General features: G+C 47.9%; 2 protein-coding genes across 3 annotated transcripts in view; both read left to right on the top strand.

Annotated features, from left to right (window-relative positions):
* Window positions 1–25,725, top strand: part of CARNS1 (carnosine synthase 1) — a 31,968-nt gene extending 6,243 nt beyond the window's left edge. The window contains exons 2-11 of one of the 2 annotated variants that reach the window (XM_083426912.1): window positions 5,538–5,557; window positions 6,572–6,824; window positions 7,124–7,213; window positions 16,021–16,508; window positions 16,781–16,982; window positions 17,737–17,822; window positions 18,339–18,570; window positions 20,167–20,438; window positions 22,613–23,844; window positions 23,905–25,725. In XM_083426912.1, the coding sequence (XP_083283038.1) occupies window positions 5,552–5,557; window positions 6,572–6,824; window positions 7,124–7,213; window positions 16,021–16,508; window positions 16,781–16,982; window positions 17,737–17,822; window positions 18,339–18,570; window positions 20,167–20,438; window positions 22,613–23,844; window positions 23,905–23,926 (2,883 nt within the window). In that variant the 5' untranslated portion in view covers window positions 5,538–5,551 and the 3' untranslated portion in view covers window positions 23,927–25,725. Of the gene's footprint in view, window positions 1–5,537; window positions 5,558–6,571; window positions 6,825–7,123; window positions 7,214–16,020; window positions 16,509–16,780; window positions 16,983–17,736; window positions 17,823–18,338; window positions 18,571–20,166; window positions 20,439–22,612 lie in introns of both variants that reach the window. The other variant, XM_083426913.1, reaches the window with a different exon arrangement.
* The window catches only part of MAX (MYC associated factor X), a 703,696-nt gene that overhangs the window by 465,690 nt on the left and 210,648 nt on the right, over window positions 1–27,358 (top strand). The window lies entirely within an intron of this gene.

Genomic DNA, 27,358 nt, shown 5'->3' with positions numbered 1-27,358 from the left:
AGGTGGCTTTGAGTGACAGGTTGCTAAGCCCAGCCAATCATAGGATGGCCATGCACTTCAGGAAGGAGTGCTTCACACTTCTGGGAAAGTTGAGAGGTGGGCTGTTAACTGCTGCTGGATCTGTCCACTTCTGCTGTGAGGTGACACTGATGTGTCTTGGAAGAGGAGACGTGACTCTTCCGCCTGGATGTAATAAAGAACTGGGCAATCCCAAAGTGACAGGAAGGGGTGGGCAGAGCCACACTCCACCGTTCAGCCATTTCTCTTTGAAGGGAAGCATGTGATGGCACAGCCCTAAAATAACCTGCACCACCCATTTTAACACAGGGATGTTTGTGCTACTGCAAGAACTTTCAGTGGGAAATAAATTGGAGTCAACACCAAACGTCTGCCAGGTAATGTGTAAACTGCAAATCGCCTCTCTTGGTAAGTTATGCAGCAGCAAAGCAGCTGCGCAGTCCTGGCAGAAATGCAGGTGACATTTTCCCTAAAGAAAGGGATCTATCCCTTAAAACAAATGAAGCCTGACTGCATGCTCCCTTGCCTCACCTAAAAAAGGTAAAGGGACCCCTGACTATTAGGTCCAGTCGTGGACAACTCTGGATTTGCGGCGCTCATCTCACTTTATTGGCCGAGGGAGCCGGCGTACAGCTTCCGGGTCATGTGGCCAGCATGACTAAGCCGCTTCTGGCAAACCAGAGCAGCGCACGGAAACGCCGTTTACCTTCCCGCCGGAGCAGTACCTATTTATCTACTTGCACTTTGACGTGCTTTTGAACTGCTAGGTTGGCAGGAGCAGGGACCAAGCAATGGGAGCTCACCCCGTTGCGGGGATTCGAATCGCCGACTTTCTGATCGGCAAGTCCTAGGCTCTGTGGTTTAACCCACAGCGCCACCCGCGTCCCTTGCCTCACCTAGTGAACTGATAATTAACCTTTGGGCTTTCAGTGATTATTTAGCAGCCAATTCAAACTGTTATTCTTTGTAGTAGATAACAGGTTCTCTTGACAAAAAATCATACAGGCAGAATTACTTCTTCCTTTGTAGATTAAGTTCAATATGTGTGTGTGTACATGGATTACAGCTGTGCTTTTGCCACCAAGTACCCATTTCACACAGTTCAATTTAGATTAAAATCTTACTAATGGGCCCCAAATTTTTTTAACAAAAACTTATTAATGGATTTACTAATGAATTAATTAATTGAATTATTGAAGACTCAAGTAATCCTTTCTACCCTAGCTAGACTTGGAAGCAAGATTTTGCCAAATTTAGAGCACTAAGTAGGTAGAGCTTCAAGCCTTAATTGATTAATTGGTGAGATTAATCAACTAAAGCTTTAATCACAGATTAAAAATTGATCCCTGATTCATCAGTGGGACTCACAGCAAGTGAAGACTCAGGGATTTAGGATTTAAAAGACTTGCTGCTGTAGAGACTGTATTGGGGTGCTACTGCTCTTCTCGTTGCTGGTGATTGTTGCCATTACTAAGCTCAGCAGACCAAATGTCATAGCAGTATAAGGCATCTTGCTGTGTTCCTGTCTAGATTGTCTATAGGTTTTGAACATGTCCATTTTAAAGCTATGATTATACTGTCACTTGGGAGAATTCCATATCCACAGATTTGATGGTGAGCACATGAAAGGAATCGTCTACCGTCAGATCAGTGGTAATTTTGTTCATTAAATTCCAGGGTACCAGCCCTGCTGTAAAACAGTGTATAGTGTCATGTTGCCAATCTGTGGAAGGGTGTGGCAGCAGTACGGCACACCAGGCATCCCTAACCTGGGGTGCTCCAGATGTTCTGGACTACAATTCCCATCATTCCCAACCAGCACAATTTCACTGATGCTGTTGGAATTCAAGTATCCTGTGAGCAGGACTGCAGCCAATACCTTTATGGTTGTGTGGGATTCATCATTGCAGAGATAGGATTGCCTCTGGCTTATAAGAAACCTTGGAGCTACAGTTGATGTTTTTATTGGTGGAAGTAACCCTACATGTTTGTTAATATTCTTCCAGATTCTGTCTGTTTCCCAGGTACTTCTTTAACATATCTGGATGTATGGGAGTAGCATCCAAGAATAGACGGGGTGAAGAGGGAAAGTGATGCCTTACAGACTAGGGGAAAGTGCAGTGGGCTGAGAGCCAGGAAGTACTTTCCCCCCTGCATGCTGTTTCAGCTCACACCTTCAGTGGCTCTCATGTTACCTGCTAAGGGAATGGGGATAAGTAGTCTCCATGTGCCTAATAAGAATATTCATATACAGAATGTGGCAAAGAATGGGAAAGTCTAGCTGTTAAAACCCCTTGATCACAGCAAGCCCATCTGTTAGGGACTGGTTATCTCAATCATTAATGGTTGTTTCAGTAGTTATTTAAATCAAGGGTTCTTAGTCTCTTGGGACCTGAAGACATATTTGGAAATTGCAGTAACTGCTGTGGGTGCCACAGGTGATGCTCAGACCCCACCTCCCTCCAAACAGGTAAAACTGCCTCCCCAAAATACAAATAAAACGGGAGGGTTAAGGACACCACATTGGAGACCCCAGGGATAAACTAATGAGAAGTAGACAAGCTGTACAAACTTTGTTGTTGTTGTTGTTAAATGACATGCTATTATTTTATATTTGAATCATTGCTTGGGAATAGTGAATTCAAATAGCTTCTGGAGACTTTAGTGTTTAGAAAAAAATTGGAACTAATATCCAAGAAAGTGGCTTCATCAGATCATTTCAAGATGAAGCTCAAATTGTATATACCGTATTTTTCGCCCTATAGGATGCACCGACCCATAGGACGCACCTAGATTTTTTTTGGGGGGGGGGAATAAAGGAAAAAAATTTATTCCCCCCCCCTGGGGGCCGACCCCAGCCCCCAGAACAGGCAGCTCTGGGAGACCCCCAGAACGTGTCCCAGAGCGATGCAGAAGCTGGGAGGTTGCGCGGTTGGGGAAGGGTGAAGCCCGCCGCCAGCCTCCAAACCAGGTTGGGGGACAGCGGGATGGCGGCGTTCCACCTCCCCGCTGTCCCCCGAGCTTGTGGGGCTGGCGGTGGGGCTGTCCTGAAGCCTGGAGAGCGAGACGGGTCGGTGTGCACCGACCCCTCTCGCATTCCAGGCTTCAGCGAAAGCCTGCATTCGCCCCATAGGACGCACATACATTTCCCCTTCATTTTTGGAGGGGGAAAAGTGCGTCCTATAGGGCGAAAAATACGGTAGTAGCTGGGTTTTGTTTGAATGGTGATGTTGCCTCAAATGGGTGTGTCAGAGGAGCTTATCTAGAACCTCTGAGAGCCAGGAAACAAATGCAGGAATCCTGCCTTAAATATATTTGTCTTGTTGCTTCGCCCATAGCAGTATTGGTTGCTATCAACACATCCTTCCTACGAATCAGGGGAGAAAGTTACTCTGCACCAGAATGACTTAGCCAGTGGTACCTTTCCCCTCATGGACCATTTGAAGATTTCTATGACGCTTATATATTGCTTATTCCTACACATTCTAAGGGTGCTATAGAATTCAAATTGTAATACAATAAAATGCAATATAAGAAATCAAATAGACAATAAAAATACGATTAAAAAACAAAATGGCTGTATCTGTATCTATATATCTCTATCTACCTATCTATGTATTTTTGTGCTTATTGTTTTCTTATTGTTAGCCACGTTGATTTCTTTTTGAAGCTAAAGGGGGATATATGTTCCTTAAACAAACAACGTGTAGCTACACAATGCCTTTGTGAGACAGGTTAGGCTTCTGTGCAAAGGCAGTCCTGGAGAGGGAGAAGCTGCAGCTGCTCAAACACCCTTGTCTTCAAAATTATTAAAGGCACAGGAGCCTTGTAATCTATTGAAGTTCTGGGTTAGTGCTACTGCCAGTTACCAGCAAGCATATAAAGGTGACAACTGTGTTTGTTGCACGGAAAGCACTAGGTGACCTTGGCACCATGATGCAGGAAAGCATCATGGAGGGCTAGAGGCCAAGATGAAGCTTGCTTTTCTGTAATAATGTATTGCTGCTGCTGCTGCTGATATACATTAGGGAAATGGAGAAACTCGCATCAAGTTAACTTTCATTTGCATACTTCATTGGCAGAGCATTTGTGCCCAAGTACCGTACTTTTCCGTCTATAAGACGCCCTCATGTATAAGATACCCCCCCCTGGTTTTGGGGGGCTCAATTTTAAGAAAATGAGGGGAGATGGCCCAAAGTTGTTGAGCTTCTCCCCCCACGCAACTGTGGGCAGGAAACACGCCCTAAATCGTTCCCTGCACGCAGCAGCATCAGGGGAAGTTGTGCTCCCGCTGGCTGCCGGGCACGCCTCTTCTCCCACCCATGCCACTATCTGTGTATTGGATGACCCCCGTTTTTGGACACAATTTCTGAGTCAAAAAACATCACCTAATACACGGGAAAATACGGTATGTAGAGATGGGTAGGCAATAAGGCACACTGAATTTTTCAAATTCCAAAAAATGAGGGGTGCTAAAAAATTGTACCATGACATGGGAATTTAAAATATATTTTGGTTAAATTAATATAATTTATTTTTGTTTGCTAAGTAAAATGTGTGTTAAATTGCATATAAGTAATTAAAAACGATTGCCAAGTACTTGCAGTAAACCTGCCATGTTTACACCCCCCCCCCGTTGTCCTTTCTGGCAGCTGGGCAGCCTTCTCTTGGGGACTGGGGCAGTTGTTATCTAGTGGGACAGGAAAGCCACTGACAGACCAGATAAAATGGAGGCCTTGCATGAACCTTCTGAGCCAGCAGTAGTAGACCGAGGAGGAAGGGTGGGTGAGCATGTTAGTTTAATCCTAACCTCATCCCATGCCCCCTTAATCTTCTTGAATAACTGGGAATTTCACAGCTCACTGATCCCCAGGGCACTGCTCAGAAAACAGCCTGGCCTGTATACACAGAGCAGGGCACTTGCCTGGCACCAAAACACACCCAAAAGCCCAGCACAGAGCCCCAGGCACATACCAGCTGCAAGTGTTTTCTAACTGTCCTCTCTGTGCCAACCTTCATTGTGGAATAGGGATGAGCACAGCACTGTTTGATTGCTGTCAGTGCTGGTCAGCTGCAATCCTCAACACACTTACTAGGGAGTAAACCCTGTTGAATGCAGTGGGAAGCATACATGGGGTTGCCTTGCTTAAAACTTACAGCCTTTGTTCTTTGATATGTGCACACGCAAGACAAAAATGGGCATTGAAAAATCATGTAACAGATTGTCAGTTCTTAAGTAATCTAATGTTCTCTTTTCAGTATGGACTAAAGAAGCATGATTGATTTCAAGATGGCAAGTTAAAAGCCAGATATCCTCTTGCTCATGGGTGTAGTGAGGGCAGCAAATCAGGCACTGTAGTTCCATTGTAGCGTTTCCCTGGCCCTTCCACCTTCACAGCCAAGCACAATAAAGTGTGTCATTTCACCATTCATAAACCCCCTTTGGAGGTGGGATAGCCCTGGGTCACAAGCAGTACAAAAATATATTCACATATCTCTTTTTTCTTCTTTCCTTGCAGCATCTTCACCTGGAATGATGGTGAGTCTAGCCTTCTTTGGCTTTCTTCTCCTCGCACCTTATATAGCTCCCATTTGGACCCTATGGCCCCTCTTTGAGGAAACTCAAAACAACAGTAATTCGAAAATGCAGCATATCTGAATTACTGTTCTGTAACTCCCTGAGGATGAAACAGTAGAGTACAAAACACATTGGTTCAGTAGGCCTTTTTCTTGTCTACTCTGCTGGGGGTGTTTTTGGTTTTGTTTCCAGGTACTTGTTCGTAAGACCCATTTTTGTTCAACTCCCTCTGTTCTGGCCAAAATAGCCTCCTTTTTTTGTCTCTCATTGAGACATGTTTATTTTTGTAGCGGTTAAACAACATGAAGGAAAAAAAACCTGTTAGATGTAGTCTGGGCAACACCAGAACTTGGCTAGTACCATCTTGCCTTTCTATGTGAAAATTCTTCAGTTCTCCCATGGGTTCCCAGCCTCTTTAGTCCTCCATGACACTGAGGATAAGCTACTCAGCCGGCCAGTGCCACATTGCAGCAACAGACCCTTGAGCACTGTTGTTGTTAAAATGTCTATACCACCCTTCATCTGTGGATCATAGGGCAGTTTTCTCTCTCTCTCTCTCTCTCTCTCTCTCTCTCTCTCCTCTCTCTCTCTCTCTCTCTCTCTCTCTCAATATAATGTAACATAATAGCAGATAGAAACAATAACCCCCCACAGTTTAAAAGATCATAGATCAGTGATGGCCAAACTTGGCCCTCCAGCTGTTTTGAGACTACAACTCCCATCATCCCTAGCTAACAGGACCAGTGGTCAGGGATGATGGGAATTATAGTCCCAAAACAGCTGGAGGGCCAAGTTTGGCCATCACTGCCATATATAATTTAACTAGCCAAAGGCCTGGGAAAAGACCAATGTTCTCCACTGGCTACTGGCAGGAATGTTCTTCTCCCCGTTTCTCTGGTGGGATCTGTGCTGTGGCTAAGTTCCTTCTCCTTTTCCAGGCCTATTTCCCAATTCTTTGTCTTTCTCTTTCTGTAGCTGTCTCTGGACCAGATCCACACAGAGCCACCTCCAACTCCCAAGGAACTGGATTGGGCAGAGCAGGGGTTTCTACCACCCCTGAGCCCCTTGCGCTGTGCCTGGCGCCGGGATGTGCCTCTGGACTGCAAGATCAGCCCTGAGGATGCACAGGCCCGGGCCTGGACAGCTTACTACTATGACCTGCTGCAGTGCACCTTGCAGCAGGAGGGGCTTCCAGAGACAATTGACCACACAAAGGAGCCTCGAACAGGTGAGTCCTTCTTTGGCTGGATGGCTGCTGTTTCTCTCCTTTAACCTGGAATGTGTCAGAGCATCCGCATTAATGGTAAATGTGATAGGTGGATCACATGGTGGCATCATCACCTCAGTGCTTCATCTGAATCCATCTGTAGAATGACTCTGGAATATGGGCTGTGGCTAAGAGAGCAGAGTTAATTACCGTGATTCTTTCTTCAAATCCCAGCATGTGGAGTTCATGGAGGTGGGACATTAGGATTCCCAGATCTAGTATGAGAATCAGGTCACCAACTCATTTCTTTTCTTTCCCAGGGTTTGGACCATCAGACATAACCATCTGTGTCTTGGGCTCTCCCACTTCATACTTGTCTGTGCTTCTGGAAGGTGGCAACCAGTGTCCTGGTGAGTTCCATCCTAATGCCATAGCCAAAAGCCTTCGGTCGTCTCTTTGCCTTGGCTCTGCTGGGTGACTCATTCATCCTTACTCATGGCTGGTGAAGTACTGAGGAGTCCAGTGGTGTCCCACCTCACCTCACCCAGCAGGACCACTAGGTTAAAGCTCCCACAGACAGTCAATGAATTTCCAAAGCTTTGCCTCCCACTAAAGCATCTTGCCAGTAAGAGGCAACTAGCTTTATTCCCTTTCTCCTCAATAGAGGAATTGAGCAGTGCTTTCCTCTAGAGGCAAACCAGGAAATCTGGAGAGGGAAGGAGAGAAGGGGCTGCCTTTTTGCTTCCTTGCCACACAGGCCCTTAAAATCCAATGGAGATGGTCTCCCAAGGTGACACCATTTAGCATTTTTGAAGGTCACTCTAGTGAGTCACACCCCATTTTTGTACATTCTCCTTAAGGGAAGGGGGCTAAATGTCATTATCTTTGGTAACCAGGAACCATTAAACTCCGAATTGGGGGGAAAGCTATCTGTAAGGGGCTGCCTGAAGAGGTTGCTTGAATCCTCACGTCTTGACTGGCTGCTGGCTGGGATACTTCCTACTATTCTGTTTCTGAAACAGAAGCTGTGCAGCTTGAATTGTATTGAACCAGAGCTGCTTACCGTTTTGAGTTACCATACAGAGTTCCACCCTAGCTGGTGTCTGCAGCTGAATTTATCCACTTCCTTTGGGGTTGATTCTTTCCTTTAGCTTAAATTTCATCTTCAGGAACTTTTATCTCACTGGGTTGCTTCACTTCCCTGTATACTAGCTGAAGGCACCTGGAATTAACTTTTGTCACAGCAGGCAGTTGTATATACCTGCTAGGGCTGGGCAATAACTGGTTTTCAATATTGCGATATATCACCAGCTATACATCGTGATATATCGAGATATCATGATATCTGAAATAAGGAAATATACAGAGGTGAACAGGACAATGTCCTGGCAACTGCTACTTCTTAAGGGTCTAAAACTGATAAATGATGATACTATCAATCACCACATGGTCACTTTCAGCAGCAGGCAAGCCAAAATGCATCCAAATGACACTTTTGGTTTTGGGCTTGGCTACCAAATGGTGGTATTCAGGACAATCCAAAGTACTGCAATGAGTCATATTGAATACAAATAATCTGCTAGGTGGCAGCAGCAGCAGCCGCAGCCTGGTAGTGGCAGAATCAACAACGGTGGGGGGGGGGCAGCGGCAGCCTCGCAGCAGGGGCACAATAATCAGCAGCCTGTGAATCCTCGTTATGGCTGTGGGCAGGGGGTGGCAGAAGTGGCAGCAGCCTGCAAGGCCTTGTTATGGTGGTGACAGTAGCGGCGGCCTGCAAGGCCATGTGGTGGCGGCAGGAGACAGTGGCAGAAGCAGAGGTGGCCTGCAAGGTCTTGCTGAGGCAGGCTGCCACAGCTTCTGCCACCACCTCCCACTACCGCTAGGAGGACTTGCAGGCCACTGTCACTTCTTGCCACCACAGTGAGACCTTGCAAGCCCCACCTCTTGTGTTGCTACGAGGCCTTGCAGGCTGCCACTACTATTGCGGCCATCTCCCATTGCTGCTGTAAGGCCTCACAGGATGCCACTACTGCCGCCACCTCTTGTCACTACCATGAGTCCCTGTAGGCCACCTCTGCTTCTCCTGCCAAATCCTGTCGCCACTGCGAGGCCTTGCAGGCCAGTGCCGTTACTGCCACTACTTTCCGTCACCCCCATGAGGCCTCACAGGCCGCCACCTCCTGCCGTCACCGCAAGGCCTTACAGGCTGCTGTCACTAATGCCACCACCTCCCAATAACTGCTGTGAGTCCTTGCAGGTGGCCACCACTCCTGCCACTGCCTCCCATCTCTTCCTCGAGTCCTCACAGTCCGCCGCCGCTAGTGCCATCACTATCACCACCGCAAGGCCTTGCAGTCTGCTGCTGCTGCTGCTGCAAGGCCTTGCAGGCTGCCACTGCTACTGCCGCCATTTATTTATTTTTGCTGTCGTGAGGCTGTCCTGTTCACCTCTGTATAGTTCAATCCTTATTTCAGACATTGGGGTAGATTGCAATATTTAACTGGTGATAACACTGCGGCATTTAGCAGGTGATATTATGAGGTTTAGCTGGTGATATTGTGAGCTTTAGCTGCTGAAAACATTTAGCGAGTTATCGCGACGAAAACCAGGTATCGCCTAGCCCTTAAACACATTGTGATTCGTGATATATTTCCAGCTCAAATATTATGAAACAATTATCACGATGTGAACTTCAAACCAGTTTTGGACAATATATCTGCTTAGTTCTTCATGTTTTGTCAATTTATTATGGAAAAGTTGCGTGTGTTTAACACAATAATTCTCTCAAAACCGTACACTGGTTCAAACTGACCAGCTAGATTATGAAGGTACTTTAGGTCCCAATGATTGTGACAGACGAGCCATAGTCATGTGCAAATAGTGAACTGGGGTGTTGACTATGTAGCTGAAATAGGACTACTGAGAGATAAGAAGGGAGTGTCAGCATGCTCAGAGCAAGCCCAAGGTTTGCTGAAATAGAAAGAGAAACTTCAGGGGAGGAAACCCCAAGGGGACAAAAAATGCAGTCAGCCCAGTGAGGACTCCGTATGCTCAGTAGCCCTTCTGAGTGTCTGGGTGTGGATAGGGTGGAAAACCAGAATGAGGAACCATGGAATGGAGTAGCTTGAAAGAAGGCCTGGCTGGGTGGGTGGGACAGAAAACAGCAGCACTTCACACTGCAGCATTTTGTCGCAGGTCACAGTTGTATGTATTTTATTCATTTGATTGCAGTACTCTGGTTAAAAGGGACAGAAGTGGGTTTTTTTTAAAATAAAAAAAATAAATACATAACAGGAACTAAACTTTGCTCCCTCCCGTCAATAAGCTCTGTCCCTTCAAGCACATTTCTCTCCCCTTTGGCTCACTTGCAGCATATGAGCTGGGCTAGAAGGAAATAGTCTCAAACAATGGAGTAAAGCAAGTTAAGACAAGGAAGGGAAATGTTTTTGGTTTAAAAATAGACTTTCTTAATAGTTCAGGGAGACATCCGAATAAAATACCAGTGGATCTCTTGTCGCATCTAGTTTGGCTCAGACTGTGGACTCAAGCCATATAGATCAACAGTATATTATTTGTACCCAACCTTATGCTTCCAACTGTCATCTATAATAAAGGGTTACAGTTTTAATATGTCACAACCTTTTGTTCAATACTGCCTATTTCACCAGAAGCATACTGAGGTCTGGAAAGTGTGTGTTTGCTTACACACACGTACACACAACCCACACACTGATGAAAAGGAGTCTTAAAAAGCAAGGCAAAGAAAATGGAAGAGACGCAATACATTATCAGAAAGACAGTAGTAGTTTTTTTCAGAGGGATGAAGGTAGTTGCTTGAGATCTCCACTTCAGAGTATGTACACTTATCACAATTCTGCCACTGGTAAGCAGGTTTTATAGCAGTTTTGAAAACTTTTATAGCAGTTTCAAAACAGTGGAACAAAAGAAATATACAGAAAGCGATTCTTCGCTCATATTCCTTTCGAACTTTTAAAATTGGTCTGATTCAGTCTCTGTTCTTGCTGCAACAAAGTGACATGGTTACTCTGCAGAGCCTGTAGTCTCTTGCAGAAACAGCTGTGAGAACCATTGCAAAGTCTCCCCCCCAGCCACCCATCGAGTTTTATGTTCATCCTGGTAGCTCTCACACTCCACATAAGGTTGGGGACTAACAGTCAAGCTCTAATGTCATTACACTTCACATGTAATCACATCATTAGCATTCATGGAATTAATTAATTTAATGCACATTTTAATAAATAAAAATACTGTTTATACCTACCGTAATTGTAGAAATAAAGAACATGACTATACAAAGACGTATCTACACGTTAGGCCCTTAACATTGCCAAAATTTTCTTGTTTCAGCCACAGAGTTTATACAGGTGTAAATAACATTCTGTAGCCAAGGGATCAGTGCCCCTTTCCCAAGCTTCAATTTTATTTGGAACTGTGGCATGTGGGGAAATGGTTAAATATTCTTTCCTCCTCCCCTGGCTGCATCTCCAGTCATGATTGCCTTCCCCCTCCTCAATTGCAATTTAGGGTGGAAAATAAAATAAATGGGTATAAAGGCAGCACCATTTGGAAAAGGGAGGGTTGATTAAACTGGTAAGAGTGGGTTCCTAGAGAGGGGAGATGGATAGAGAAGGAAATGGTTAGAGCACAATCTATGGAGGCCATTACCAAACTGTAGGCTGGAAGAGCTGGATTATGGGTTACCTATGCCTGAGGAAACGGTGCAGCTGTTCCATTGTGAGAAAAAGTAATGGAAGCTGACTTTTTGATCAGTGGCATGCAAAAGCCCTGTTAAAAACAAGTCAACTCTATGCTCAGCATAGAGGCAGTTCCAGAAGATGGGGAATTTGCTATCACAATTCCTAAACAAACAAAACAGGCAACTTGATAGATAAAAACAAACTATTGCTCTCTCAGCCTTATTGAAGTGACATGTGCACTGGATTGGATCTATTTCCCCAACCCAGTGAAATTGGATTCAGTCATGACAAGTTTTGATTTATATATCTGAGCCTGAAATATAATTATTGTATTTACAAGTACATTATAACAGACCACTTCATTACAAACCCAGTGCCTGAAATTCATCAGAATGCTGTCTCTAGCTGCAATCCTGTCTCAACCAAGCTATCTGGCTAGGCATGCTTCTTAGAGACTCTCTTGGGCAGCTGCTGCGCTGTATTCCTGGCATTCTTCCCGTCTCTTCTCAGAGGCCGAGACGGGCTGGTGGTAACCAGAGCTCTTGTGGCAGCTGAGCTGCTCAGATTTCCCGCTGGCTAAAGTGCATATAGAAGAACAGGGCTGGAATAAACCAGAAGGTCAACTCTCCAACCTCCCACACCAAGGCACAATCCCTCCACCCTTCAGCCTCCCATAGGGCTTGGCAACTCTTTGTTCGGATCAGTGAATGCTCTGGCACCATTTCTGCTGGGATTCCGAGGGCTAATTCGCACTTTAAAAGTGCCGGATTCTCAATGGCAGAATACACATGCAACATTGGGTTCTGGGAAAGGATCAGGTACCATTTCTGTGTTCTGGGCATGGAAATCCAGCCTCTAAAATGCACACAATCTGCTTGCAATTAAGACTTCATCATATTTTTATGTTGCTGTTTAAACTAGAATTGTGTGTGTGTGTGTGTGTGAGAGAGAGAGAGAGAGAGAGAGAGAGATCGTTCAAAAGGTGACCTCTGTATTTTGAAGCCAGACTGGACAGCTCCCAGCTGCAGGGAAAATTAAAGGTGTGGTTTTAGAGCAGGGAGTATCCAAATAATTCCCCCCTCCTTTTTTTATGTTCTGAAAGTGCTGTGGTTTCCTAGAGCTAATAACTAGCCCAACCTATGAGCACTTGTAGAACTGAAATTATTCAGTCTCTTTCCCAGCTGACAGATACAAGAGTGGCTTCTGTGGCCTCGTAGCTTTCAATCATCTATCTGCTAAGGTGGCAAGGAAATGAGTCTTAATAATGGAAAGGCCTGCACCCGAAAGTCTTCTTGTCCTGCAGTCCAGCTTGATGTCCAGAGCCCTCCATAGTCACTGTGTGATGAGAGGGCTCCTTCCTACTTTACCTCCACTTCTCCCTGTGTGTATTAATTCCACATGGTTTTATTTTCTAGTATTGTCATGGTATGGGAACGTGGTGACCTCTGTACAGAGACAAGGTCTTTTGTGCTGTCCGACACATATACACTTAGAAATAGATTTGCCCAGCATAGCCGCTAATTTTGGTACCAGCTAAAATAGCCGTTCCCAACATGGCTGGTGAATCTCAAGCGTAAGCGTGTGGCACGGGTGGGAATAGCTTTTTCCTTCTCTAGTGCAGTTGTTGCCCCGACTGTTAGGGGAGGGGTCTGCATGTGCTGCTTCCCTACAGCAGCAGATTATGAGGAAAGGGTCCCCCCCCCCCCCTGTTTAGGTCTTCAGACAGACTACAGTGCATGTACAAAGAAAGCAGGGTTGCATATGCTGTCCCCATTCAGCCTCTCTGTGTTAGGTTGACTGTACAGATTCTACAAATGCTGAACATACACACAGCTCCCTCCCTGCAAATATCGGGAATCCTGAGGTTCCACATGATCAGTTTGGGAGACTGAGAATAGGGACTGCTCTTTGGAAGGCTGTAGCTCAGTGGCTAGAGCATCTGCTTTGCATGATCCCTGAACCCACGTTGAATCCCCAGTGTCTTCAGGTAGGGCTGGGAATGTCCCCTGTCTGAATCCTAAAGAGCTATTGGCAGTCAGTGTTGTGACAATTTTGAGTTAGATGTAACAGTGGCCTGGCTTGGTATAAAGCTACTTCCTGTCTTCCATCTGAAAATGACCAACGTCTAGAGGTAAAGTGAGGGCTGCATGCCTCTCACAGTGCTGCTGGCGAAGTGGAAAAGGGCAAAGTTTCCCTAAGGCCACATTCACACCATACATTTAAAGCACTACGATACCACTTTAAATAGTCATGGCTTGCTTCCCCCAAAGAATTCTGGGAGGTGTCATTGGCTAAGGCCCTCAGGCATGGCCAAACGTGGCCCTCCAGCTGTTTTGGGACTACAATTCCCATCATCCCTGACCACTGGTCCTGTTAGCTAGAGATGATGGGAGTTGTAGTCCCAAAACAACTGGAGGGCCAAGTTTGGCCATGCCTAGCTAAGGGTGCTGAGGGTTGTTAGGATGCCCCACTCCCCTCCCAGAGCTACAATTCCCAGAGTGGTTTAAACTATAGATCCCTCTTCACAGGGAACTCTGGCATTGTAGCTCTGGGAGCGGAACGGGTTCTCCTCTCAGAACCCATAACAAACTACAGCTCCCAGAATTCTTTCGGGGAAGCCATTTCTGATTAACGTGGCATCAAAATGCTTCAAACGTATGGTGTGAATGCGGCCTAAGAGAGTTAAGAACTCTGCATCCCTTTAAATTAGATTAGGTAGGAGGGGCGGTGGATATGCCTCAGGTTACTGCTGCCTGAGGTGAGACATTTCTGAAGGATGGAGCAGCTGTGTTACTGCAAGGCACTTCATTGGAGGTGAAGTGGCTTATAGTGCTGCTGTGTGAGGGAAGGTTTTTCCCTCTTTGCCTCCCCGCTGCCAGAGTATGAGAATTTGGTTACAAAACTGGAGGATTTTGAAACTCTGTCTTAATGGACCAAAACTGATAATCTGACAGCTCAGTTCCAGGTATGGCTGGCTTAGAAGATAAGAAGTGCTTCTCCCCGCCCCCAGTGCTGTGGGTTAACACACACATAATATCTCAGTAAGGGAGTGTGTGATGGTGAAGAGTTTCTTTTAGTTTACTTTTACTTTGCATGATGAATATCTTTTTTGTGGGTCAAAGGAAATGCCTCACCCTTCCATCTGTTGCCGTGGAACTGGAGGTAAACAAAAGGGTGTGGGTTTAGTTTCAGATAGCCAATGCATAAAATGAGAAACCAAAACAAAGAAGCATATATATATCCACACAGAGGCAATAACCTTCAACTTTGTAAAGTAATGCATTTATAGTTGAAGGTTTTGTCTTATCTAAGTATCTCTTCTATATTTTGGGCAACTTTGTATTGAATACCGCATTACTGACTAGTTTCGGACGGGGGGGGGGGGACCCTTGAAAGATTAAAATGCATTAAAATGCATTAAAGATTTAAAAGATTAAAATTGGGTTGTGTTCCAAAGAGGGTGACCAGAATGGTGAAGGCTGGTGGAGAAGGCTGGGTGTATTTTGTCTGGAGAAGATTAAGGGGAGACATGATAGCAGTTTTCAAATACCTGGGGGGCTATCACACAGAAGCTGGAGTAGACTTGTTCTCTGTTGCTCCAGAGGGTGGAAATTGCAAGGAAGCAGATTTCAACTAAGCATTAGGAGACATGCCCTGATGCAGTAAAAGCTGTTGGGACAGTGGAGCAGACTTGTCTTAGGAGATGGTAGACTCTTTCTTCACTAGAGGTATTTAAGCAGAGGCCGGACAGCCATCGGCCAGACTCTGCAGTGGGGTGCACTAGAAGTCCTCCAAGTTCCCTGCCAAGTCTGTGGTTCTAGAGCAGGACTGGACAACCTCTGTGGCCCTCCAGAGGGTTGCTGGGACTTCAAATCCCATCACTCCCAGTCTGCACTGCTAACAGAGGTGATGGGCGTTGTACTTCAGCAACATCTGGAAAGCCACTGGTTCCCCCATGCCTATTCTAGAGGGTAAAATTTGACTTGTCACCTCGGTAAGCCCTAAAAGCACTGGCATTATGAACAGACCAGTTTTGCTAATGTGATATAAATGGAGCATTAGTGCCACTGGCTACTGATGGGGAGGAAATGTAGAAGAGGTGCTAATGATGTCACAACAGATGATTCCATTTCCTTTCCCCTGTTCAATCTCTCTCCATTCATAGGTGACTTATGGGAAAGCGTGACAGAGTAACACTTTCCAGAAAGCCAGAATAAGATATACTCCCACTTAGTTGGCTCCAAGGCAGTTGTTGGGGTAGATAATCAGGGTGTTGACTACACTGAGAGCATGTAAGGCGCCAAGTCTCCCAGCTGCTGCTGATTACTCTGACGCGACTGTCGTGCGGGCTGCCACATTTTGGCAACCCCTCCCAGAACCTTGAGTAGGGGAGAGATTTTTGCCACCCTGGTCCAGCTCAGGGCACGTTTCTCTGCTGTGTGAGTCTTATCTTGCACACGCTCATGGGCTGGGTTTGCTCTCTGCCTTCTCCTCCCCAGGTAACATGCTGCTCTGCCTGTCGCCAGCCTGGCTCTCAAAGGCACCATCAGAATCCCACCCGGGAGAGTCGTCCTTGCTGGTCTTCAAGGCCGTGACCTTTGAACTCGGCGGCCGCACAACCCTGGAAGAGTTTGCACCCCCGCGCCGTGTCACCTACTTCACTGGCTGCTTTGGGCCCTGCAAGGTGCAGGGCCAGTCGGCAGCAGAACTGGCCCGAGACCTCGACTGCCCCACGGGGGGCTCAGGAGAGCTAGCTCGCCTGCTGGAGGACAAGCTCCTGACCCGCCAGCTGATGGACCAGCAAGCATGCGTGGCTGTGCCCCCCACCCTGGCCTTCACCTTCAAGCGCCCGCTGCCTCTGCGAAGTGTGACAGAGGAGCAGCGTGTCCGCATGGTGGAGCTGAGCGGCCGTGAGGGGCAGGACAACCTGTTGCAGGAGGAAATAGCAGCTTTCCTGCAGAGTGGCGCCATGGAGTCCTATAGCCAGGTGAGGAGCCCTGAACCTCAGATGGAAAGCTACAAACAGGAGGTTTGGAAAGGTGCGTTATTATATGGCAAGAGCAGTGCACTTCCTGTATCCGGGACAGGGGTTGCCAACTGATGGCCCTCCCATCAGCCCCAACTAGCATGACCATTGGTCAGGGTGGGTGCAACTTGCAATAAAGCAACATGTGGAGGGCCTCAGGTTCCTCACTCCTGGAATTTGAGCCAAGATAATCCTCTGAGCCTAAGTATTGTCTCTATTGTTCTTCCTTATAGGTGGTGGTAAAACCATCAGGCTGGCGCTGGAACGGAGCCCAAGCTGTGTCATTCCATGCTAAGTCAGAACAGGGATGCGTCCTTCAAGCTGTCCTCACGCTGCTGGAGACCCTGGAAGAGGAAGAGAGCATTTTGCTGGAGGCCTTCATTCCCACTGCTCATGTGGTCCGGCCTGGCCCTCCTGACACGAACGGCTCCCCATGTAAGGGATATATTTTCATCCCTTCTGACTGAGGTCGGTCCACATAATGAACTGTCCTCCAAACTAGCGCCCACAATTATGATAGTTTACTCCATAAGTGAGTCACTCCCATTGACTGCTTCATGTCATCTCTTGCCCACTCCAGAGCATCTGAAAGAATTGCCTTGAACCGGCTATTTCCTGAAGGGATCTAAGTGGGCAAAAGATGGCATGGGCAGGTTGGGGAAGCTACCATATTGGAATCTGGTAATCCTTCAGGGGCATGTTGCATTGTTGATTGTACTCCAGACTTTGGGCCTCTTCTGATGACCTGTTTACTGAACATTCATCCCAAATTGCTTGCAGAAAGCTTATGCAGAGGTTTGATTAGATCTGGTCTTTATTGACAAGTGTTCTGAGTTGTTTATGGGGTAGTTATACATCAAGGGCAATTTGTCCTGCATTCATCCCCGCTTGGCATTTGGGGTATTTACATGTCTTTCCACCGGTCATTTGTTTATCCCGCACTGTCACTTTCCAAAGCACAGAAAGTATTTCTTTTAAAAGTGCATTTGTTGTGCTAAGCCAATAGAGCCCTTTGGTACCTTGTAAAAGTGCAAAGCTAAAGTTCCAGCATGCACTTGAATCCCTCCTGCAAAATGATGACAGTCTGGAGGCACCCCTTCTTCTTTTCACTCCCCTCCACATGCCCCACTCCTATCAATTTGCCTCTCTGATATATTCTATCTCCCTCTCCCTCCCTCTCCGATTCCAGGCAATTCATCTCCACAGCCCAATCTAGCAGTCCGAATATGTGCTGTTGTCTGCAGATCCCGAAAAGACCAGCCTCTGCTAAGCAAGGTAACCAAAGCCCAGAGCTCCACTACAGATTGGGGGAAGAAAGCCCAAGGAATCCTCGCTGGCAGAAAAATTGTAGCCCTGTACTGTAGTCCGTTCCTCTTACCTGTTTTCAGGGGAACAAATTGTTGGTTGAGGGCAAGGAAATAAGTGGCTCTGCCCAGTTTTAAACTGTTTTGTGGGGAAGACACACAAACACTGATTGGTATTGGTAGATTTGGGTGATCTTTTGACTCCAAAATAATGTCTTGTTTGAAACCAGGCTAGCTTATTTTATCAACTGTCCCACTCACAGTCTCTAACCTTCACCTGGAAAGACTCCAGAAATCATAGATCCCGGCACAAAATCCCACAGACACGTTGCATGCACACAACCATAACCCACTGTATGAACAGAAGAAAGTAGAGAAATTCCAATTTGGACTGTTGGTATGGAGATGTTAAGACAAACTGGAGGAACAGATGCTTGAATGACAGCAGCCCAGAGAGACTGCATGCATTTTTTTGGTTCTCTTTCAGGTAGTGTGTGGTGTGGGCCGGGCAGATAAGCCCCTGAAGCATCAGGCCACAGTGCCCCAGACTTTGGAGAGCAGCCTGCGTCAGTGGGGACTAAAGGATGAGGCCCAGATTGCAGCCATTCATGCCCAGATAAAGCAGAAGGCTGAAGCAGCCATGAAGGCCTTCATGGACATGGAAGCTGGCCTGTCAGTTGAGCAACGAGGTGGTCGCCGAGCACAAACCGACATCATTGGTGAGTTACCCTGTCAAGTCATTACGGAGGCTGCTTCTAAGACACTGTGGGGCTCTGCACTTTCGATGCCCAGAATAGCATGAGGCTATCAGCATTCCTCAAGCCCAGTCTCCATCAGCTGTGGGGCAGCAGTGCACTTAGCCATGCACCAGCAAGCAAAACTCAATTTTAATCAGCTATGGGGAAGTCCTTGCCAAGCCCTTGTGTTCAGAAATCCTTGCACTGGTAGAATGATTGGCAAAGTGTGGTGCTGAATTCCTCCTTTTGAACCAGTGGCAGGTTGGGACCCTGAAATCCCACAACCCCAGAGATGCATACACCTTTTTGTTCCGGCCTCTGATGTGGACATGAAACTGTCTTAAGTAATGATTCCCCAATATCTTCAGTGTATGTTTCTGGTAGTGCAAGAACCAATCCCTTAAGTTTCTGCAGCCCAGTGATGGAGCCTGAGTTGCTATCGTGGAAACTTCTGCTGTAATGCCTTCTGTGAACTCTTTGCCTCAATAAAATTCTTGAGCAACAGGTTCCTACGTCAATCATTCTTCCTAAAACCAAACAAAAAAATGACAAACCCAGCTGCTGCCCGTTAGTTACATTTTGATCTCATTGACCAGCTTATCAGACACCATTAATTCTAATTTAGATTTATTTCCCACTGTATGATGTGTACTGTACAAAACTTTTTCATCCTCTCACTCACTGCCTGATGGCAGTGGCCTGCAGATGTACAGAAGCTGCATGCACACTCTTCTCCCCTTGCTTATTTTATTTATTGATTTCTCACCCCTGGACCATTCTGGCTGGGGCTAATGGGAGTTGGAGTTTAACAACATCTGGAGGACCACAGGTCCCCATACTTGGATTAATCCATTGTTCTTAGTGCACCTTTGAGGTTTCTTCTCTTTCATGCCTTTTCTGTCTTTATGACATATTTGGCCCAATAGTTCATTTTGATGAGAGATGTTCCCTATTGGCCCAATGTCTAATCCTCCAGCCTTTACGGAATGAGGGGCTGGTCCAGCTGCTCCTAGGAAAAGGGTTGCTGCCAGCTGCCAACCTCTAAGGCAAGAGAGCCAGCAGCAGCTGCAAATTTGGCCTGACAGCAGGCGAGGAAACTGGCGGGGCGAGAGGTGCAGCAGCAGCGGCACAACTTCTCAGTGTGTGGAGCAGTAGTGAAAAGTGCAGATTCCACATTAGGAAACATTAGGGAAGGAATTAAAAATAAAATAAATTTTTGGAGGATAATTCTGTCACGTTGGCCCTGTAAAAAGCACCATGTTCAGAAAGCAGGGTGGGATGCTCAGTTATCAGATCCTAGTGGGTGACAGAAGAGTACTGCTGCCTTGATGGTTTCCTGTGGGCAGGCATGTGGTTGGCAATCCATGTGAAATGGGATGCTGGATGAGATGGACCTTTAGAGCAGATCCTACCAGTGCTGCTCATACGTATAATGAAGGAGCTCTTACTTCAGTGGGGTTATTGGTTCCATCAACTCACCCTTGGGATTCGGCTAATGGTTGAGCTGACCAGAAGTTCAGTGATCTTCAGCCACATGTTCTTGATTGACAGGGCCTCCTTTGCTTCTCCTTTCTCCAGGTGTGGATTTTCTCCTAAGCTCAGAGGAACAGGTGCTGCAGCTGGTGGCCCTGGAGATGAACTCGCAGCTGTGCCTAGAGACCTGCTCCGTCTTCGAGTCCATGGGCCGGGTGGTGGGGGCTCCAGCGGGCGAGGCAGCACGCCCCCTGGTGGAGACGATGATGCGTCGCGCGCAGTGCCACCTGATGGAGGGCAAACACGTGTTGGTCATTGGGGCCGGCGGAGTCAGCAAAAAGTTCGTCTGGGAGGCAGCCAGGGACTACGGGCTAAAAGTAAGATGCGGAAACCGGAGCCATGCAGCCCCCCACAGGCTGCAGGATGGACTAACTAGAGCAGCACCCCCCTAAAGCCCCCGTCCATTTAATATAAACTTTATGGGTGCCATCTAAGCACAGAGAGGGGAGAAAGGCACAGCCCCCCTGCCAATCAAAAGGGCTCACCATTGTGCTATGCACTTACGCCAGTGGAGCTGGCCTGCTTGCTGCATTGCTGCTCCCCGGTCATGCTATTCTTGAGGCTGGCCATCTTATCAGGATTACTTCGAGCAGGGCATCGGACAGCCCAGTCTGGAACCAAGTTTTAAGTTGGACGAGTCCCTGGGGATGGAAGTGAGTTCTTGAGGATTTCAGGCGTAGCCAGGTCTGCTTCTTTCTTAACCACATCTTTCCTCCATTTAAAAATGGTAGGAAGCAAACATGAGGCACGACTGCTGTGCGGGTTCTGGATCCCCAAGATCCCAGTCTGGCTCCAGAATCAGCCACTGTGGGATGTGACCTGCCCACTGCCAAGCAGCACTTGCTTCCTTGATCCTGGCCTTCTATAGCAGCCAGGAGGCTTCAGAGGCTAGAGCATCTTCTGTCACTGCTTCTCCACCACAGTGTGCAGCTGTTTAAAGTCACAGGCTAAAGGAAATGGGATGGAAGCCTTACAGCTGAGGCAGCAGGGATGCATAAAAAGAACTTTTTCAATGAAATACCCCTGCTTTGCCTCTCCCATCCCTTGTATCATTATTTATTAGACTTGTTAGTCACTTGTTAACTAAAGGTCTCCAAGTGACTTTCATTCTTACCTTCCTAAACATTGTAGTGTTGTGGCTTCTCCAAACTCAGAAGAGAAACCCTGTTCCGTTCTTGGTGCTGGGACATAACCATGCTGGTTATTGTCTCCTTTGGAGGACATGGGTGTACAGTGCAGTTTCAAGAATGAACTGTCCTGGGTTATCCTGTTTCTGGGACCTCTAGATTACCTTTGGAGCCACAAAGGGCCCCCCCTCTGAATAGTTGGGAGACTGACAAGCAGAATAGATATGGGGATAGTATGTGTGGGGAGGGGTGGTGGTGATGTTGTAATGAAATGAAAACTAAATTGGCAGGAGGAGACAGCTGGTGGTTTAGCCAGCAGCAACTAGTCCCATTTTTCTTTCAAAAGCCCAAGTGCCTTGATGCCAGTTTATTCCTCTGAGGGCTGAATTTGCCCCTGTTGGAGTCTTGCTGCCATTTTGCAGTTCAGACCCTGAACAAAACATGTTGACCAGAGTCTATGTCAACAGCTACGGTCTTCACAATGGGACAGTCTGTATGCTTTATTCTCCTGGAAAATGGCTGTGCTCTGGAGTTAAAGTGGTGGTGGGGGGAGCCTGCTTGGATGTCCCCATGTCTCTGGAGTTGCTCTATGTCCCTGCTAAAATCATCAGCAGTGAAACCGTTAAGGCTGCCTTACCCATCCACTCAGCTTATTTGTTTGTTTAGTTATTTACTTAAGCTATTTATATTAAGCGGTGTAACGTAAGCCTTAAAGGCACACAATGGATATGCTTATGGCTCACAAAGCCCAGTGAGCTGAATGGAGGCACCTCCCTGATGCAAACTGAATCCAGTTTAAGGAGGCACAGTGGACACACAGAGCAGAAGAGTGACTCCCTTTTGCACACACACCCATGCAACCACCTGGCTCAGCTTTTGGTTTCCGCCCTCTTGCCAGCCGGGGTCCTTCCCCAGCACCTCCTCCTCCTCCACCTAGAGGACAAGGTCTCCTCGTTCTAAATTCTCTTGTTGCTGAAGCAGGCATGTAGAGAAGGATCAGATCCCGTCTCCCTCCCCTGCCGCCAAACCTGTGGGTTCCAATGGAAGCTGTCCCACCTGAGCACAAATGGGATGCCTGCAAGATGGGGAGTTGCTGCCCATAGATTGGAGCCTACTTCCCAGGGGGCTGTTGTGCCGTGCCTGGTCCCAAGGAGCTGTCCTTCTCTGGTACTGCCAGTAGTGATGCATCTCTGATTTTTCTCCCATCTTCTCTGCATCTCTGCCCTTCTGTGTCTGCCCTTCCTTCTTCCCCATCCCTGCTCCCACTCCTACCTCTCTCCTACCCCACTCTCTCTCTCTCTCCCCATCTCCACCCCACCCCCCTCTTTCTTTCTCGCTCTCTTTCTGATCTTTCCCATCCCCAGATCCACCTGGTGGAGTCCGACCCCAACCACTTTGCCTCCCAGCTGGTGCAGACCTTCATCCACTATGACACCACAGACCACAAGAGGGATGAAGAGCATGCCCAGAGGCTGCTGGGGCTTGTGCAGGAGCGGGGCTTGCATCTGGACGGCTGCCTCTCCTACTGGGACGACTGCATGGTCCTGACGGCACTGGTGTGCGAAGGGCTGGGCCTGCGCTGCAGCTCCCCAACAGCCATGCGCGTGGCCAAGCAGAAGAGCCGCACTCACCTGCACTTGCTGCGCCGTCGCAAAGAGGGGGCTCGCTGGCCCTCGGCGGCGCTCTATGCCGTGCCCTGCTGCCACCTAGAGAGCCACACAGATGTGGAGCGGGCTGCGAGCCACATCAGCTTCCCTGGGGTCATGAAGCTAGAGTACGGGGCCGGGGCTGTGGGGGTCAAGCTGGTGGAGGATGCACAGCAGTGCCACCTGCACTTTGACAAGATCTCCAGGGACCTGCAGGATGACTCAGACCACCCGGGCATCGGGCTGGGCTGGGGCAACGCCATGCTGTTGATGGAGTACGTCTCTGGCACTGAGCACGACGTGGATCTGGTGATGTACGAAGGGCGGATGCTGGGGGCTTTTGTCTCTGACAACGGGCCCACCCGGGTGCCCAACTTCACCGAAACGGCAGCCTGCATGCCCACCTGCCTGCCCCCTGACCGTGAGGCGCAGCTCATCCGCGCTGCCTACCAGTGCTGCTTAGGCTGCGGCCTCACCGACGGCGTGTTCAACGTGGAGCTGAAGCTGACCGCATCCGGCCCCAAGCTCATCGAGATCAACCCCCGCATGGGCGGCTTCTACCTCCGCGACTGGATTCAGGAGATCTACGGCGTGGACATCATGCTGGCCTCCGTCATGGTTGCCTGCGGGGTGGTCCCCCTCCTGCCTGCTCGCTCTCGCCCCCGCATGCACCTGGTGGGAGTGATGTGCTTGGTCTCGCAGCACTTGCAGGCCCTCAAGTCCACGGCCAGCCTGGAGACGCTCCAGGCCCTGCATGAGCGCGGCGTCATCCGCCTCAACCTGCTCGATGACGAGCTCGTGTCCAGCGAGTACGAGGAGCCCTACTGCAACGTGGCTTGTGCCAGCTCTAGCCGCCGCGAGGCCTGCCTCAAGCTGCTCGGCATCTGCCAGGTGCTGGGCATCGACTCCCCACACTACCCTGTGGCCCACTTCCTCTCGCATTTCAAATAGCCTTGGAGATATGGCTCCCTCCGTCTGGAGCTGAGCCTGGGCCTGCTCCGGAGAGGGAGCCTTGCCTGCCCCTGCTCCTAAATTAGCCTTCCCTTGCTCCCAACTCACCACTGGGGTTTGCATTCTTACACAAACACCCTATTTCCTACAGTCTTTCTCACGTGGCTGCTGTCTCCCTCAGGAAGGAGCGTGGCACCATCTGGTGCCATCTCTGGTAAGTGCCACACACACACACCATTCACACCCTTGAATGGGCTCACATCCTCCTTTTGCGGGGGGGTCCTATTCAATGCAGAGTCCCACCCTTCTTGAAGTCATCTCCTCTTCCTTTATTTGCAGCTCTGCTTAATTCCCCAACTACAACCTTGGGTCCTACATTGTTCCTCCCCACCACCATACACAGAGGCAAGATCTCGCCTCTTCACTTTCCCTTTCTTCCGCTGGGGGAAAAGTTGTTGGCTCATGGCCAGGCATCCCCTGGAGAGATCCTACTTCATGCTTCCAAAATCAGTGGGAAGAGGGCTGGGGTCAAAAAATTCTTACAGTCCCCACCAGCCACAATACTTCAGTGATCCTGCAAGAGCAAAATAGTGCAAATCTGACTGAGCATTCTCCCCCCCCCCCCAACATCGAACCCCTGTATGCAAACATCTACTTACGGGAAAGTCCCGCAAACACCTCTGCCAACCTACTGTAACAAAAGGACCATATGCAAGCCTGCAATAACAGATGTTTACAGAGCAGTAGAATGTAAGACATTAACAAGCTAGTTCCACTGACTCAGCACTTGCAAACCCCCGCAGTAACATCCTAGCGCCGCGTGATCCTTTTAGGAGCTAATGAGCATGCACAATACTGTGCTCATAAAATGACCATAGAAATAACAAGAGGGCAAACAGTGATGCTGTGGCAATCTCTGACATGCATGCTTAGGTGCTGGGAGAAGCCGCCAACCAAGTTTTCAGTGCTTGCAAGAGAAACTGCTGTAACAATCTCCCTGCAGTGTCCCAAGAGAGACCCTACAGTAGGATATCGCTGTGACAGAGCTTCTAAGCACCCACCAGTAACACATTAGCATATGAGAATCTCCAGTGAAAAACAGCACCAGCACTCCTGACTTACCTTAAAATAATCAGCCTTCCAACGGAAGCCCCTTCCAATGCCCCTGAAGACCCTACACTACTAAGAAACCATAGTGCCAGCATTCCTGAGTGTTTCTGCAATAACAAGCCACAACCTTGCCACCACTCTGAATTATGGTGAAGTAGTAATGCTTTGTGCATAGTCCTAGCATCCCCAAATAAGTGACATTACCAATTTAGTACCAGCATCCTTAAAAATGCCTATAACCAGCATAAAGGAAAAAGAAGCAAAAGCAGTTTTGACTGGCATGGTGGAAGAGCATCTCTTGTCTGTTTAGCACGCTAGTGGAAAACTCTGGCCCTCCAGAAGCGGTTGGACTATGACTTCTGTCAGCCCCAGCCAGACATGGCCAATGATCAGAGATGATGGAAGCTGCAGTCCAACAGCATCTAGAGGGTCCATCAGCCTACCACACTTGTTTAATAGCTCATGGGTTTCCTGCAGCTTCTGAAAGAGCAGTTGCAGGATGGAGCACCTGAAGGGCCTGGGATGACATTCCAGAGCCTGTGAGGCTTAAAATGACAGGCATATTGATCCCATTGGGGGAGAGGGGAGGCAGGAACTGAGAGATCCAGGGTGCCCATGATTGGGTGACTAACAGCAGGACCATTAGTTAAGTGTGCCCTCCTAACATGGGTTGGTGACCCTGCCTTCCTGCCTGCCTATCCTTCCCAACACTTCTGTAACCAGGCAGGCATAATAGTTCCTCCCCCACAATAAAATGCCGTGTAAAAACATCCAGACTGCAGAGGTGTTATTTGCACCTGCCCCAGACCTCAATATCCAGTTGCTTATTGGCTGGTGAAAGAAAACCTGGCAGAGAATGAAGATCTGCTGAGAAGCAAGTGGACTTTGGAGGACTTCGCTGGATGGAGAAGTCTCTTCACAGCCACCCACCCCCCTCACCTCATGGACCTGTTCACTTCAGGGAGGCTTCCAGATGCTTCTATAAGAAGCTGCTCCCAAAGGGGTGGTGGTGGAAAATAGCGTTCCAGAGTTTGGCTGTTCATCATCTTATGTGAAGAACAAAGACTGGCTTCATTCAGCACCCAGACCAGATGTTCTTTTCTGCACTGTTCTGCCCAAGGGTATTCTCTCCTCTGACCTAGGGTGTTTAGAGCAGTTGAACCGGAATTTATCCCCTTCCCCAATTCCTGAAAGGAAAGAGCAGCTCTCCCTTTGTCTTAAGCACTTTACAGGTTTAGGCAGAGCTACTCAGTTGAACTCTTCTCTTTAACCAAAATGACTGAGAGGAGGGGGTTTGACATTCTCCAATAAGGAGGGTGAGGTAGGTGTAGCTGTCATTCTCTTACCTTGGTTCTGCTTTAACCAACCCCTTACCTACATAGTTATGAATGACCTGTGAAAAGTAGTCTTCTCTGCTGCTTTGGAATGAATCCTGATACTTTTCAGGCCTTGCCATCGGAACCAAAGCTTCATTTGCTGGATCTACCCCACACATTTCCTGCCTTCTCTTCACAAAACAATCTTTGTACTTAACTAAGACCAGTGAGCTCGTGAATTCTAGATACAAAACGTACCATGAAGAAACCTAATTACGTGACCGGAATGCAGTAGTCATATTGAAGAGAGAGAAAGGGGAAAAAAGCTCTGGCAAACTTTCTCAATTTGCATTAACTTCTGCTCATGAAGTAATTCCATAATGTCATGGAATTTGTAATGCTTTGGCAGTGATGTAGCGTGAGAAAAGTGCTTCAGCAGGAAAGTGCTGGAGGGTAAGAAGTCCAAAGCTGTAAAATGAAATGGGGTAAGGGGTGCTGTTGGCAGAGGGACTGAGCAGTGGAGAAAGGGAGAGGAAGTAACTGCCAAGCCACTTCTGTTCAGCCATGGAGAATGCGCAAGTCCCAGGCATTTGACATTCTGTAGCCTTAACCATTCTACCAGGGATACTGGGAGAGCTCAAAACTCAGGGAGCCCTGTCTTTTGACATCGAATCCATGCTAGTTCTTCCCTCAAAATAAGTGCCAAGGGAAGAAAAACTTGGGGCGGCGGGGGGGGGAGAATGTCAAGAGCACATAAAAATATTTTATTGGGCCAGTGCTTTTGTGTTCTCTTGGTTACCAAACACATCAGTGTGCTTTGTAAACGGCTCTGAATAAGCAGCATGCTGTCAGGCCAGTTAAATCTTGCAGGTTTTTGTGCTGCCTTGAAATGCACTCCCCACTTTTTATCCCCTCTTCCGTTTAAGCCTTCTCCTCTAGTTTTTCAACAGGAGTGCCAGCATGAAGGTCATTTGCTGACCACGTGGGTAGAAACAATGTTCACAATCCTGCGTGTCCTTCAGCATCTGTAACTCTATACCGTACAGGGCTTTAGCGGCAGAATACGGAGGGCTGACCAAGCTGCATG

Source organism: Podarcis tiliguerta (genome assembly GCF_965153285.1).
Source record: "Podarcis tiliguerta genome assembly, chromosome: 1".
Lineage (NCBI taxonomy): Eukaryota > Metazoa > Chordata > Lepidosauria > Squamata > Lacertidae > Podarcis > Podarcis tiliguerta.
Note: the sequence above shows the minus strand (reverse complement) of the source record. Positions and strands in the feature narration are given on the sequence as shown.